The sequence below is a fragment of the Anomalospiza imberbis genome, chromosome 15 (genome assembly GCF_031753505.1).
Source record: "Anomalospiza imberbis isolate Cuckoo-Finch-1a 21T00152 chromosome 15, ASM3175350v1, whole genome shotgun sequence".
In the NCBI taxonomy this organism is placed as follows: Eukaryota; Metazoa; Chordata; class Aves; order Passeriformes; family Viduidae; genus Anomalospiza; species Anomalospiza imberbis.
This window is the reverse complement of record NC_089695.1, coordinates 8,993,976-9,009,769: the sequence shown is the minus strand read 5'-3', so window position 1 is coordinate 9,009,769 and position 15,794 is coordinate 8,993,976. Positions and strand designations below refer to the sequence as shown.

At 45.0% G+C, this 15,794-nt stretch overlaps 1 protein-coding gene across 7 annotated transcripts in view; it reads right to left on the bottom strand.

Annotated features, from left to right (window-relative positions):
* TCF7 (transcription factor 7) overlaps nt 1–15,794 on the bottom strand; it is a 69,749-nt gene that overhangs the window by 52,734 nt on the left and 1,221 nt on the right. For 5 of the 7 annotated variants that reach the window (XM_068205753.1, XM_068205749.1, XM_068205751.1 and 2 more), the window contains exon 3: nt 15,601–15,710. In XM_068205753.1, the coding sequence (XP_068061854.1) occupies nt 15,601–15,710 (110 nt within the window). The remainder of the gene's footprint in view (nt 1–15,600; nt 15,711–15,794) is intronic. The other 2 variants (XM_068205750.1, XM_068205752.1) reach the window with 1 other exon arrangement.

Sequence of the window (15,794 nt, the reverse complement as noted above, 5' to 3'; positions counted from 1 at the left end):
ACCTACTTCCCACAGCTCCCAGGAGTTGGGGAACACAGGGAATTGCTGTGGTCCCGTGTGGAAGCAGGAAGTGGGACAAGGGACTGAGAGACAGAGGGTCCCTGTACCCTCCTGCATCACAGCAGGGGAAGCACAGACGGCAATTGCCTCTTGAGCAGGTAAATGCCAGTGGTCACTGGGACTCAAACGGAATATGGAGACCATCCGTGTGAAATTAAAATCAGCCTGAATAAAATAGTGCCCTATTTACTTTCATCCTGCTATCTCTTGGCTTTATAAATAGTTATTCCAGCAGGTCCCGGTTATTGCCAGCAGCAGAGCACACGGCCCATGCTGCAACCTCTGAGAGCAAACATCTACTGCCATGGGCATGAAACCTTCACAAATTACCTGCAAGGGACAGGATGGGAAGGGAAAAGGGCTTAAAAAGTGATCAAACATCCATGCAAATAGCTCATAACAGCAAGTGACAGTGGTCAGGGGCACCGTGAAGAGCAATTTTGAACCACAGGAGAGCATTTCAAGGAGAAAACAGAGTGGAACAGTAGTCCCAGAATAAAGGGCTGCTGGGAAAACTGAGATTCTTTAATATATAGGATTAAGGATTGCCAGTATCCTCAGGGAGGAAATGCAAATGGGGTTCAGACCATTTTTTCCATAAAAATTAGGAATGAGAAAGAATAGACTTTGAAGTTCAACATGTTAGCAAATGAAAGCAACAGAAGAGGAGACACAAAGAGAAAGCAAGCCCTGGACGCCTGGAATTATGTCTTAAACACTTGGTACCGAAAGACAGAACCTGAGGTGATGAGGAGACTTCCCTTAATGCCATGCACAGATCCCAGAAAATCTCTAGATTAGAAACTGCCTGAGAAAAAAAGTATTGCACAACCAAGGCAGGATGGAGTACAGCAACCAAATGGCTTCTTGTTTTATTCAACCACACTGGGATGGATGATGAGGCTGCGCGGAGCACAGCGAGGAAGACATGATGGGTATGCCAGGCTGCTCTTGGATGCATAGAGCAGGGAAAGGATTTCTGGATGGTTCTCTTTGCTCTGTGAAATGGTGGCTGGAGTTGGAGCTGACAGACATCTATGGAGATGTCAGAAAACCCAACAGTCACCTCTGCAGAGATTTGCAGAGTTGGCTGCATTGATGGGCAGTCCAGGCTGCACCGAGGAGGTGAAGGACCAGGAGGACACTCTAAGGACACACAGCAATTGTCATTGCTGGGTCTGCCCAAGGATGGATGGTCTTTGTGGTGACTCTTCAGAGGCAACAAGGGTCTCACTCAGATCTGGGAGCTGGCTGGGATGGGCACTTTGTATTTGGCTGATGGTCATTTCAACCTGTGTGCTTGGGTGAGGCAATCACAGAGTGAGTTCAACCCATTGTTACTGGTGGCCGTGGAATGCCATGTGTCAGGAAATGGCATCCGACCATCGCTCATGCTGATTAGCACTATGGAGTTAATTGGTGCTACGGAAAGGGTGGTTCAAGGGAGAAGTGCTTAGAAATTAATTTATCCATGCCTGCCTCTAATGCACTGTCAAGCAGTTAATGTATGTTCAGATGGGGTAACTGAGTGCAACTTGGGAGTCCATGGCGTAGAGTACTTGGTGCATCAGGATAAAGCAGAGGTGAGATCACATTGGGTCCTTCAGACTATGAACACTGTGGCTCTACAGCTGCTTGCTCCTTCCTCAGAGTGAGATGTGTGCACTCCAAAAGTTTAAAAATTATAACACAATCACAAAGTTTTCAGTTGTGCTTTTTTTTTTCTTCTTTTAAAAATATATTTGGGAGAAATGTTTCCTAACATCGAGAAATTTGTTAGCTCCTGTGTGCTTTTTATCCAGCATCTAAGCCAGATTCTGCTTCTGCTGGGGTCTGCCACTCTGCCTCTTACAAGGAAAGCCCCAGATACAACTGTTGCCTATTTAAAGTCATCTACAAACCAGTTTAATAAAAGCTGACTGCATCTGCTTCCATGTTATTAGTTCTGCCCCAAAACTCTGTTCCTGGCAACACAATGTTCCACGCTAATGAGCCAAATCTTCCCCTCCCATGGCAGTACTCCTAAACCTCCACACCATTCAGTTCACAAAGTTACCACCCTGTTTTTCCCTCGGGGGAGGGAAGGATTGCAGCTGCAGAGGGGGTTCTTCAAATAATATGAAGGCCAAAGATCTGTGGGAAAATCTGCTCTCAGACAAATAGCACTTGGGGGCATCTGCAGAGAGAACCAGCCCCTCTTTACTTCTGTCTGGGTCCCACGTCCTTCTGGCAGCGGAGTTTTTTATGAACCAGGCTGCCATTAATCCCCTGCCAGTTCCTACACCCTACCATCCTCTGTGGGCAGACAGCACTGAGTGGGAGATAATGCTGCAGGGAAGTGGCATTGACTTCAGCTGGATTTTGTGGCCTCTTGGGAGAATTTCGACTCAGGGCAGATATTTCTCACCCGCACCTGCTGCAAAAAGGAGGAATTTGGTGCAGACCAGGGCAGCTTTTTTCAGCTCCTTTTCCAGTGAATTTTCACCCATTCTTGCCAGTTTTATTCCTGCAGCACTGAGCGTGAGATAAACAGCGATTCGAGGTTATCGCGCTGGAGTGATGCTGCCCAGATTAAAGGGAAATCAGATAACTCATTACCTAACTGAAACTCGCTGCTAGACTTTTAGAGAGAAGCGATAACATCTGAGAGCTGGAGGACTCTGCTGCCCTGGCAGACACCCTGCAGCACCCCAGCTGAGTAGGGGGGGCTGCACCCCGGCTCTCCCACCTGGCTGCCTCCGCATCTGGGATGGGGAGGTGCCTAAGGATGTGGAGATTCTGGCATGCAGAGATGCAGATGCCCAGGATGCAAAGAAGTCCAGGACACATATTCAGAGATGCCCAAGATGCAGAGACACAGAGATACCTGGGATACAGAGATGCAGAAATGCCCAGGATGCAAAGAAGCAAGGCAGAGCCCCAGCCACCACAAACACATGTGGTTTTGGCCTCCACACACTCACACCTGGAGCCTCCAGTAAGGAAAATTTAGGCTTAGAAATTGACATGGGTGCAATTGATGGCTTTCACATTCTACACATGATGTGCTTGCAAAAGCCGTCTTTGCCCTGTTGTGAGGAGTTTCCTCATGATTCTAAAAGTTGGACTGAACTCATCTGACCGCCTCCTCTCTTGCTTTCTGCTATAAACCTTTCTGCACCCCATGCGACAGCACCATCTCCCTGGAAAAGTTTTCATCTGCTTCAGATTTTGCCTCAAGCCATTAACTGACAAACTGGCAGCGAACTACTACTAAATGATTTCCTAGAGATTACTGTTTAAGTAAAAAAGGTTCCAAGATAAATAGACTGATTCTTCATGACAAAGTGTTTGAATTATGCATCCAGAGGTTTGGTACATGTGTCTAAAAGCTACGCTGTGTGATCCTGGAGGTTGTTCTTATCACCATATTACAAGTGGGTAAATAAATGACATTTGTTCCTGGTTTAATAACAAGGATTTGTGTGTCATGTGTATTTCAGACAACATGTTGGACCATGCCATCATCGCTGCCATCCAGCTGATGCCACTCTGTGAAATTATCATTTAGGCTGAGAAGGTGATTTGTTTTTAAAGCAAGATGCCAGCTGCCTTGAAGGAGTTGTGGTCTTAGGGCCACCTGCAACTTCCTAAAAGATTATGAAATTACAAGTTGTTTATTATCTTGAAGTAAGTGGTCTTATAAGCAGCACAGCTTACTCTTTTAGGCTAGTCCTTCTCTGATCACTTCCGAAACATCCCCACTTGCAGCAGCCTGTGTGGGATTTTATGTTTTGTTTCAGTAGCGACATTGCCGTGCTCTCCAAGCATTGCTTACACATGAAATGATAAAGCTCCTAATGCTCCTGAGGGAAACTGAGTCACAGAAAAACAAGCTGCTCTGAGACTGGGAGCTGAAGCTGGGATAAAACCATGCTTCCTCTGCCGTGGCCATGCACGACAGTTACAAGACTATCCGGTTCCTCTGCTATAAAACTTGGTAACATGCCTCACTTCTTACCTGATTTTGAGAACATCCTGTGTTAACACATAAACAACTGCTGCTACTCATGTCTGTTTATTTGGCTATTTACACCGTCTGCCACAGCACCTGGTGCTCTCTGGTAAGAGGATCACTCGTCTCCCATATCAAACGAGCTCCCGGGGCACAGGCAGGAGAGAGGCAGCTCCTGCCCACGGAAACAGCAACGCGCCCACCCCACAGTCAGGCATTTACCATTGGCTTCAGCAGGAAATTTGGATGAAAAATGATGCTTTTGGATATGGGAGCTGGTCTTTCAGGGATTCGCTGCAGCCTGCCTCATCCATCACTATGCATTTATAAGCAGATCCATGTGCTAGATCTGTACAAATAGTGTATTGCAATTTGAAAACATTCTATTTTGTGAAGTTTGAACACATGCATGTAGTTATATATTAGTTCCAGTAAATGGCAATAGCCAAACAATTGGCACTAACATATCAGGTAATTTTCTGTACCCTTGAGTCAAGAAATTAAATTTTCTCTACAACAACTGTTGTATTCAAGTGCTGTCAGAAGTCCCAGCCAGGAACATTTGGTGCTTTTACTTGAATTCTGCTCCTAGCAGAAAAACCTGAGCTCACCAAAATAGTAAAAAACTGATGTTACCAGATATAACCCCATTTTCAGCCACCCAATTAATAATGGAAAAGAGAAGGGCTTAAGCATGATGCCAGCTTCAAGCCAGATACATAAAAACTTTTTAGCTTTTTCTAAACACCACTGTCTGTTGCATTATAAATAGGAGGATGCCAAAAGGAGCCAAAATTTATCAGCCCTCAGTTGGAAAGAGATTCAATTACTGATGACTTCACATAGAAATTAATGCATTTACACTATAAAACTATTGCCTTGTCAAGGCGTTCTCATGTCCCCTAGTCCAGCTGTTCTAGGGAGCTAAATTAGCAACAGCAAACCCACTTCTGTGATGTCATTTTACAGCATTTGATTCTTCAGAATTGTTAACAGCCTGCAAGAAGTCAACTGACCAAGGTAAAAACTGGCAAGCCTGTTTGCCTTGGAACAGGACCCCCGCCCAGGACAAGGGACAAGAGCTGCCCTGCGGTTAAAACAACCTGGAACAACTGTACACCTCCCTGTAAACCCCTTGGAGCTGCACTGCTGGGCGACTTCGCGTCCTGCCCCACAACAACCAGAGCTGCCTCTGATCTGAATGAAACTTCAGACTTCATGATTTTCATGCCAACTATTTCAGAAGCAATGTCATTTTCTTCAACACCCTGTTATTTCACTTGCCATCTCCACAGATCCTGCTCCAATTCCAGAAGCAAACTTATTTTGAGGATATAGATTGTTTCCAAGTGGTTTTAGAAGGGCCACACACTTAAAATCCAGGACAGGCTTAAGCCACAGACTTCAGGAACTCTCAAGTGAAGGTGTGCATCTCCAGCACCATCATATTACTTACAAAAGAAAAACGCAAACAAGAGAGATCAGTGCTGAAGATTCCAACGTTTTTCAGAAAACTAACCCTATAGTAATGCTTTCAAACAAATAACAAGCGAAAACCGAAACACAACAGCAATAAAACCAAATCTGATGAGCTCTTCAAAAAGATCTCGAGCGATATCAGCTGGCAGGACTCTGTTGTCTATCCCAGAGCTACGGCAGTTGATCCCAGCCAGGGCTTTGCTGTGAACACACCGAAGGCAGGAGGCTGAAGCCTTTCATATTCCAAAAGAAAAGCCAAGTTCTGATCGCTGGGACAAGGAAGAAATTTTTTGTTGTGGATACATCACTGAGTAATTACTGCAGATTTCATTTACTTTCTTTTGAATACTACACCAGATACAAAGGCTGTATAGATGTGGCAGCTTCAAGTGTTATTATCTAATGCTCTAGGTTTACATTTTAACAGTTAGTTCCCCAAAACACCAGGGATGTGTGTGTCTACTGCAGGAAAAAAACATATATTTCCCTGCTGGGAGAGAGGGAAATACAATTGATATTGCCAACCACTGTCAAACTGATAGCAAGGAAAGAGTTTCACATAAAATCTAAAAACAAAAACAAACCACAAAAACCCCCCCCAAAAAAAACAAAACAAAAAAAAGAGTAATGTATCCATTTTCTCAATAAAATCAGGGTTAGAAAAATGGGAATAAGATCAGAAATTGATGCCCTTGGGTAAAGGACTATCCATGGGATGAGATGTAAAATTCCATAAAGTTGCTAATATTCAAAAGTCAAAGCTCTCCATGGGTGTGCATGCATAGAGATGTCAACACAACTATTTCACGATCACCAAAATTGCTACTAGCCTGCATCCTCTCTGAATGGCTATTTTTAGGACCTGGCCTTTCATGTGGTATAATGATGTGGATTTTACAATAGCATTTATAATGTGTTTCATATGGCGTACAGTCCTGGAGAAATTGCTTTGTATCAGAGAAAGTTAAAAAAAAAAAAAGGTTTGGATGTTTATTTAATTTTTCTAAAATTTTATTTCTTATTTTATGTTATTGCTTCTGGTTTCAATTTTGGGTTAATATTCATACTTAATTTATCTATTTATTTAATTTATCTAAGCACTCCAAGGAATACTCAGCACAGCATGATGCAATCTTGCAAAACATCACTTGGATTTCTAAATCCATATATTTTTTTGGATGGTGAGATTCCAAATCTGGCAATGCCACAGTCTGTAAGCTATAGCAAGAAGCCAAAGCTCAAAGGCCAACTTTTAACCTGGTGTTTGGTGGTGTCAGGGGTTGTGCTGTGTCTCCCACTTAGAATCCAAAGACAGCAACTCCTCCTCAGTATCCTGACTCCCACACCAGTAATTCCAGGGCAGCACCACGTAACAAGAATCACCTCATCAGCCTCTCCATGCTAAGAAAACAAATTTTCATGTGGTAGATCTTACAATGGTTTATTTCCTAAACATGAAAGCAATCTCCAGAGTGCCATATCCTCAGCGTCAGAATAAAAATGCCACATTTCTGATCCTTTCTCAGCATTTTGCTGCAGAGTCTCTTCCCAGTGACCCAAAAAGTCTTTTCCCAAGTGCCTTTATAATCACAGCCCCCTTGCACCCAGTCAAACACACTTTATGACCTTGAGATTTCACATTTTACTTTTGTGTAGGTCCCATCAGAGCAGAACCTCAGTTTACACTCATCTACACCACTCCTCAGAGCAAACTACAGCAGAAAACAAATTCAACACAGAGCAGACAAGCTGAATCACTTAAAAAAAAAAAAAGTTGTCTTATTTTGGTCAGTCTGTGATTACTATGTAGCTCCTCAAGGCAGACATGTACTTTGTATATTACAGTTCCAGATTTTTCAATGGAACAAAGGAGATACTGTTGAGACTTTTTTTTTTTGCCTATCATTTATTCAAATGCAAAATTGTTATAACCAGAGGGGAAAAGTGCTCTAGATTCTGGTATCCAGTTTTACTTTGGTTTCAAAAACTTACCACATCATTGTTGAGTTTATTGTTTTCTTTCACAAAATTCTAATTTCGGGACCCTGTGAAACACAATGAAGCAGATTCTTCTCATGGCAGCTGAGCTGTGTTTAGCACAGAGGTGGGGAACGGGAGAGGAGCAGTGGTTTAAAGCCACTTTGGTGACCTCTTGCCCAGCACCTCCAGTCAGCAGGATGCTCTGGATGGGGACAGCTGATTTCATCACTTTCTGTTAACCCTTTTACTGACCAAGTGTCCTACTTTCTCCATGAAGCCACTTCACAGAGGGGGTGGTGGTGGAAGAGTTCTTCATTGGGGATGGTCATAAACAGCTTGTCCAGAGAAAGGCAATGGAGCTGATGAAAAGTCTGGAGCACAAGTCTGATGAGGAGCAGCTGAGGGACATGGAGGGACTCAGCCTGGAGAAAAGGATGCTCAGGGTGGGAGCTCCTTGCTGTCTAAAATTACCTGAAAGGAGGGTAGAGCCAGGTGTGGTGGGGCTTCAGTCTTTTCTCCCAAGTAAGAGGCAATAGGACGAGGCAATGGCCCCAAGTTGCACCAGGGGGACATTCACATTGGATGGCAGGGAAAATTTCTTCACTGAAGAAGCTGACAAGCCCTGGCATATGCTGTTCAGGAAGTGGTGGAGTCGCTATTCCTGAAGAGATTTAGAAGATGTGTAGATGTGGTACTTGGGGACATGTTTTAGTGGTAGCCTTGTCAATGCTGGGTTAAAGACTGGACTCAATGATCTTAGAGGGCTTTTCCAGCACAAATGACTTTATGATCCTAAATTATAAAGACTCATAGGCAAAAACCAGTGACAGAGCAGTGCTAAGCTGCTCTTTAAGAAGGTGAAGGTAAGAGCTCTTTGTCCAAGATAACCCACCAAGAAAAAGATCCTGCTGTAACCGAGCCTTAGAGGCACATGGTGTTGCAAACCCTTCCTTTATGAAACAGTCAGTGGGTTTGTGAGCCACCAGCATGTGCTGAACTGGCAGTCTCATGGTGAGAACAAGAGCACGGTTGATGTTCACAGAGGGTTTGGTCCAGACTTTGCAGTATCTTTGGACATTCACCCCATGAAACATACGCGCTGCCTGGGGCCTGGAGAGAGCTGTGCCCTCTTGGACAGACCACTGGACAAGCTAGCAGACAGAACAGGCACCTGGTGTTTACTGATTCAGCTGGATTAAAACTGGAAACTAGGAAGTGAACAGCTCTGTATCCTGTATCCAACCCTCTGAGTCACCTGTTTGCCTACCAAACCTTTGTTTCATCCTCCAGACACAGAGACTAATGAGCAAGTATCTTGTTATAGCCTTTTTTTTTTTTAAGAGAGATTCAAAGTACAGCAGTGAAAGAGCCTAAAGGGGGGACTCACACATCCCTGCTTGGCACCAGCCTGGGATTTGATCAGGCTGAGAAGCTTTCCCTGCTGCAGTGGCTCTGCAAAGAGTTCAGGAAGCAACTTGTAGCTACTCTCCTATTGCTGTGCCCTCCACCCACCATTGGTAAATGATGAGGTAAGAGCATGTGTACATCAGGCTGGCAGAGATGCTGACATAAGCCATCTCCTGGCTCCCTGAGCAGTGAGGTGAAATGGCAAAGGCATGGGAAACCAAGGCCCTTAGCAACCTGGAATAGTGGCTGGTATCCCTGCCCATGGCAGGGGCTTGGAATGTGGTGATCTTTAAGGTCCCTTCCAACTCAAACCATTTTGTGTTTCTATGAAATAAGCAGCAAACAGGAAAGGGAGCTGCAGCTCTGGCCAAAGACTCGGAGGGGTGGGATTAAGAGAAGCTCCCACAGTGGCCATGCCTTCAAGAAGGCAGTTTTGGCACCTAGTCCCTGTTCAAATCAATGAAGCAGACAAGGGAAGATAATCCTTGAGGATTTGTTGAGGAAATTGTGGCTTACACATGGTGCAGGAGATTTTAGTAAGTGAAGAGCAGCACCTGTCTGACTATTGTTCACCGAAACCCACTCTGTCCAGCTCAGCCTCCCTGCCAGAGTAACGACACTCACAAGTGCTCAGGTCCTTCCTCACCTCCTCTGTGATGAATTGGCAAGGGGGCTCAAAGGCCAACCCATAGGAAACAAAGACTAAATTTGGTCTTGATGAATCACGGCCAAAAGGCAGATAAAGAACTGCAGATGTGAAGTTAATGGCAAGCTGTAGATGCTTCCTCAAAACTGTTGATGTTTCTCAGCACTAGGCTCTGCTCTGCCCATAACCACCATGCCATGTACACACAGACACACACAGTCCACACCAGATTGCCATCTTAGGTGTGCAGCTCACACCAAGCCATATCCCAAAATCCTGCTTCCCTTGCAGATCACGCTACAGATAGAGAGGGTTCAGCCTGTGATTAAGATCTGGCCCTATGCAGAAGATCTCTGACAATAGGCAAGAGAGTCATCCCTCCGGAGCCAGCAAAGTCTCTTTAGTCACAGGAACACACGCCGTGTTACTGGACTGGGTACCTCGCCAGAGCAAATGCCAGCACACCCCACTGCATGGATTAGCCAGGGTTTTTACCCCAGTGCAAGAATTTCATGGTGCCAATAGAGTCATGGCATGAGAGGGACCACAAGCTGTGAGGCAACACATGAGTGAGCACATTGCAGAGCTCCTCCTGCTCCCCCTTCTCTCAGTTACAGCTTTGGATACCAGACCAGCTCTGCACTTCTCATCTTGGACATGCCATGTGCCACTCAAACCCAAATCACTTTGTTCTTCACAGCTAAAATTTCAAAACCACTAATCATTAACATGGATGAGCTTTGGGAACTCGAGTTGATGTTAAGTTTTTGCTTTTCGCTCCAGATTCTCAACCGGTCAAGCCCATAAAATTTCATACACAGCAATGGTTGGAAATTTGCAGGAACAGTGCCTTTACCATACATATCTCATAGCAACTCCCTGCCAACAAAGCATCCCATGCCTGGGAAGCCAGTTCCAGGGTAGCCTGTGAAGGAATCCCAGTGGGAGACCAGATCTTGTTGAACTGTCTGGATCACGTGCACACTTATTCACATGCACAGATTTACATAAAACTTGCTTTTGTTTCCCTGTGACATTTTGCTTTCTTTCTTTTTCATTCCAAACAATTTTAAAAATAAGGTTATATTAGACCACACACATCCAGTGCTGTATCATGTCGCTGCTTCTTAAGCAGAACTCTCTAATTTATTTCAAAGGGAAGTTCTGCTTCAAAATTGAGGGTGTGATATGAACTCAGAAATTAACACAAGAATTTTCCTTGGGGGAAACCAAGACTGAATCAGACATGCAATAAATGACCTCGTAAGCCCTGTGCCTTGATACATCCACGTATCCAAAACTGTGCTTTAACATAAAACATTATTTTCAATATCATCTTATTTCAAGCTAGGTAGAAGAGCTGAAAGAAGTGGATTTGCTTTGGTCAGGAGGGAACAAATTACTCATCTGTCTGTCTACCAGGAGGTCCATCAGCAGCACCGCTCTCCTAACACTGTGTGCCGGGAATGTAACAATTCATGGGGACAGGGAACCGTCCTGGTGAGGTCCCGATGGCGAGCCCTGCTGCCAGGGAACCTGGCTGGGATGCTGCTCTCCCGCAGCAGCAGGCACTGCTGGGAACACACAGAGCTACTGCTGGCTCCCAGCTGCCTTCCTTCCTCCCTCCACACACAACATCTGGAGAGAGATGCAGCAGCCCTCTCACAGCGACAAATCCCCATCGCACGGGGACTCCGGGGAGCTTTCCCACTGGTTTCAACAAGATCGGAACCCAACACAGGAAAAAGCAATACTAAACTATTGCCCTGACAGTGCAAGTCAGGACAGAGAGGCAGAGAAACAGCTGAGCTGCAGATTTCCTTCCGCCAGCTGCTGTGGGGGCCACAGTCTCCTCCTGCAGAGGGACGGAGCAGCCTTGGGGAAGGGGATGCAGCAGAAGCAGCCATGTCCTGCCCCTCAGCTGCTGCTGCTGCAGCTTCTGTCCAGTGAGGAGCAGCCCTAGACTGTAGCTCCATGCTTTTATGACCTCGTGTTAGGCATTTGGGCCCTGTGGCCCTAGGCCAGCAGTAACTGCACTTTCATCTTGCCCTGCCCAAGGGGACATTTCATACCCTCTGAACAAGCTCAAGGAGCACAGCGGACCACAGGGACCAGGCTCTGAAAAGCCACATTATCTGTGAGTCCTGCTGTCTTATTTGGGGACTTCAGCTGTGCAGCGCTTGGGGAGGTTACCCCCATTCTTCTGCTCCCATGCAAGCTCTGGTTTGACAACTTAGTAATTAGGAAAATGAGGTAGTGTCTGTTTTCCAAAGAAAAAGAGGCTCTTAAACTTCTGTTTCTCACACAGACAGAAAGTCCAGTGCCTCAGCTTTACATGCAGAACATTTTAATTCTGCCTTTACACTCCTCACACACTCACCAAACACATCTGAAGTACACAGAAGGTGTGAGGAACTCCTCTCAAATCTCTCCCATCAATGGGAGCAGGGAGACCTCGTGCCCTATACACAGGGCAGCACGGCTCATTCCCCTGTTTTATAAACCTATTTACAAAAAGAACTTAAAGAAACTTACAAGAGCTCCTTTTACCATTTAACTACCACAGAGTACAAGATATAACAATGTTCAGAAAACCCCCTCAGGTCTAAACTCAATTATACAACTGTAGCAAGAAAAATATTTTAATCTGATCAAAGTGTTAACATGTTTGACCATGTCTGACCTCTAATGTTTGTAACCACCTAAAAGGCTGCTGCTCTTACTAAGGATGTACCTTAATTTGATTCAAAGTCATTTGTACTATTTAAAAAAGGATATAGTTTTATGATTTTATATTTAATTTAGAAAAACAGTTCCTCAACTTGTTCATATTCTTTGGAAGTTTCTTACAGATTTTTAACCCGTAAGTCCTATATATTTCTCTCAGGGAAAAGCTGGACCTTGCAGAAGATGGGATAAAGTGGAGCTTTGAATGACCACTCACACAACACCTGAGAGCCAGGTGAGAGATGGCTCTCCTGAGGCTTGCAGAGTGCCAGGATTTCAGATGCACACACAGGCTATGCCAAGATAAACACCCCGGACTGAGGGTGCCCTCCCCAGCCTGGCAGCTGATGGGGTTCACAGCTCCCAGAACAAGGGACACCTGGGCTCAGCCCTCTGCCTCGTCCTCAGCTCCAGAAGCGCCTTTGCCCTGCCCACGCCCCCAGCGACAGCTCCACTGCCAGTCCAGGAAACCTGTGCCTGCCCAAACCAGCAGCACTCCAGCTGAATCATCCCACACTGGCATTTGCCACCTTCAGCCAAGGAGGGCCACCCTGCTGCGGGGAGCTCCTGCCACCCTCTCTGCTGCTGGCCCTCCAGGGAGCATCAGCCGGGCTTGGCCTGGCTGCTGATAGCAGGTACCCAGCCATCTTCAGAGCATCACTCTGGAGCAGCAGCAGAGCACATAAATAACATGGATGGGTGTGTTTTGGTAAAAAGAGGCAATTTTGGCTGGGAGATGTGTGCAGGATGCTCGGCTGAGCAGCATAACAGTAAGTGGCTACAACCACCTTGAGGGAAACAAAGCAAAAGTGGTGCTGCTGACAAAATCAGAAAGAAAATAGGAAAGCAGCACCCCGGTACTGCTGGTAGCAACACACCCAGCCAGGCAGGTGCTGGAGCCAGTCCAGGGCCACTCACAGCTCCCTCACAGGGTTCATGGGGAGCCCACTGAAAAAAATGTGGTTTTACAGAGCGTTGCAGGGCATGCGCTCAGCCCCAGCCTCAATGCCGGCTGCTCTGAATCTTTCAGGGAGTTATACTCTGTTTTCAATCAGGTAAATTACTGTTTTCAATGTAAAGCCCTGACAGTTTGCCAAAGTACTCCTGGTTTAATTTTTTAATTGATTTTTTTTTTTAAGATTCTAAAATTAATCCTACTTGCAAACAACTGTTTCCAGGAAGCCTCATTAACCAAAATACAATCTCCACTATCAAGTGCATGCATGATTGTGATACATAATCCTATTCACTCACACAACCCTCCTCCCTGACTCTACTTGTGCTAAAGAATTAATTAAACACACTTTTATGGCTGGTTAAGTATCTGCAATCTTCGGTCACAGATCTGACCTCCTCGATTATTGGAAGCAGCCACCACATTATAGCCCACACTTTATATAATGTACACAGCAGCAATAAATCTATATGAGAGCAATCCATAATTTACCATGATAATCCTTGCAGAGTCAATAGAAATGTAAGACAAAATTGCCCAGAATAATATATTGAAATAGTTATTGTAATAAGTTAAAAAAAAAAAAAAAAACGCAAGACCAGCCTTCATGAGGAAGAAATCTCCCCTGTCTGCCAGGTTTTTAACGGAAAACATCAAATCAGCTCTTCATAAACCACGGCAGGATCCAAACAGGCCTAAAGGAAGCTGTCTGAGGCACTGGATGATTTTGATGGCTCTCAGGGGGATGGGATCTTTCCTTCTCTGCCGCTTGTATCTTCTCCCCTTTGAGTTCTGCACAGTCCATTTGCTCCTGTCTGCTGCTCTGACAGCAACTGCTCGGATTTTATTCTGTTATCATGGAAAAAGGTGATTCCTAAACCACAATCTACGTTATAGCCTAGCAGCTGATAAATAGGCTATTGCACTGTGCTGCCCATCTAGAAGAGTTTAAGATTAAAATAAATATTCCACCATAGCAAAAAGATACTGGACTAACGTAACTCTGGATTTACCCAAATTCTATCTCAAGGAGCAAATTAAGTGTGTTTACATAAGAGAAATTTAAAAACATTTAAAGTTTATTAGGAAGAAAACAGCTTAATATTTTGGTGAATGAGGGGGATACCTGCTACCTGGATAAGGTGGGAAGCATCAGAAGAAATGCTTATTTGGGTTACAACAACGTAAGTGTGCCCTGCCCTGCAAACACATCTTTTCTTGCTGTAAACTGAAGGAAGACTTAAAAATTTAGGGATAGATCCCTGATATCTGCAAACTTCAGCAAAGTTCCAGCAGTCTGCAGCCAGGAAAACTGAATCTCCTAGGAAAAGCTGTGTGGGGTACAGGCAGGTACCCGTCTCCTGCTACCCAGACCAGCTGGGTCAGGTGCGAGTGTACGGCACTGATTTCCACAAATAATTCTAAGTTTCATACTCCACAATCCATCCATTTTTCATAATACCAGTTTGACATCCTACCCCTCTTGTGAACAAATGACTGGAACTAAGGACAGGTTTACATATTCTTTTAAACTTTATCCCTTTAAAGGTTAAAACCTGAAATAAACCAAATTACATTCTGTCCTCACTTGCTGATGGCTAATACGGAACAATGTCTGAAACAAACGCAGCAGTGCCGGCTCCCAGGAGTGACACCAGCATCGACTCTCTGCTGCAATGTCAGGACATTATTTTCTGAAGTTCTGATCGAGAAGGTGATGGAAAAAAACAACTTTTGTAAAGAAGACTTTAGTTTAATCACTCAGACAGCAAAACTTGAAACATGAGAACATACAGAATTACTAAAGCTGATTTAAACTCAGAGGGAAAAACTTTCCAGGAGAAAGATGGGAACAGTCCTCCAGCAGCACAAAGCCTTTTCCTAAAAGCCTCTATTGCCATTTTAGAAGTACAAGATCCATTTTCTGGGCTATCATCCACAACAGAGCCCTAACACACAAGCTCAGCTGCGGGACATATCCCTGAACACAAACACAGAGACCAGGATCTGCTCTCTCCAAAGCCCGTGACCCAGAAAAAGGAAGGGACACTCTTCCATGAGATACAAGGATTTGACTACTGAAAGAGTAAAGCCAAACCTAGAGGATGAGGAGACTGGAAAGCAGCTCCTCCAGCAAACTCAGACCAAAGCAGGCGCTTCCTTCTGAGCATCTCTTCCCCCATCCCACTGCTTTTCCTTTTGGCTTGGACAGAACAGTGTCCAGCTATTTCAGAAACTGGGCTCCAATTTGTCAGGAAGAAAAGCACGTGTAGGTGCCTGCACAATACCTGCAACATACTTCAGCAATGAAAGAGGCCACAAAACTTCTCCATAAGGAGAGGAGGAACTCACCAGAGGTGACATAGATCCATTGGGCAGATACGGATCTGAGAGCATCAGGAAAGGGTAACCAGAATAGGCAGATCCTTTATACATTCCTGGGTCCTGATGTTTCATACCTGCTGAAATCAATGTTCCCCGTCAAAAATTTGTCTTACGACAGGTGACTCCTCTGCCTGCCAGGGGTCCCAAAGAGGTTACAGAAT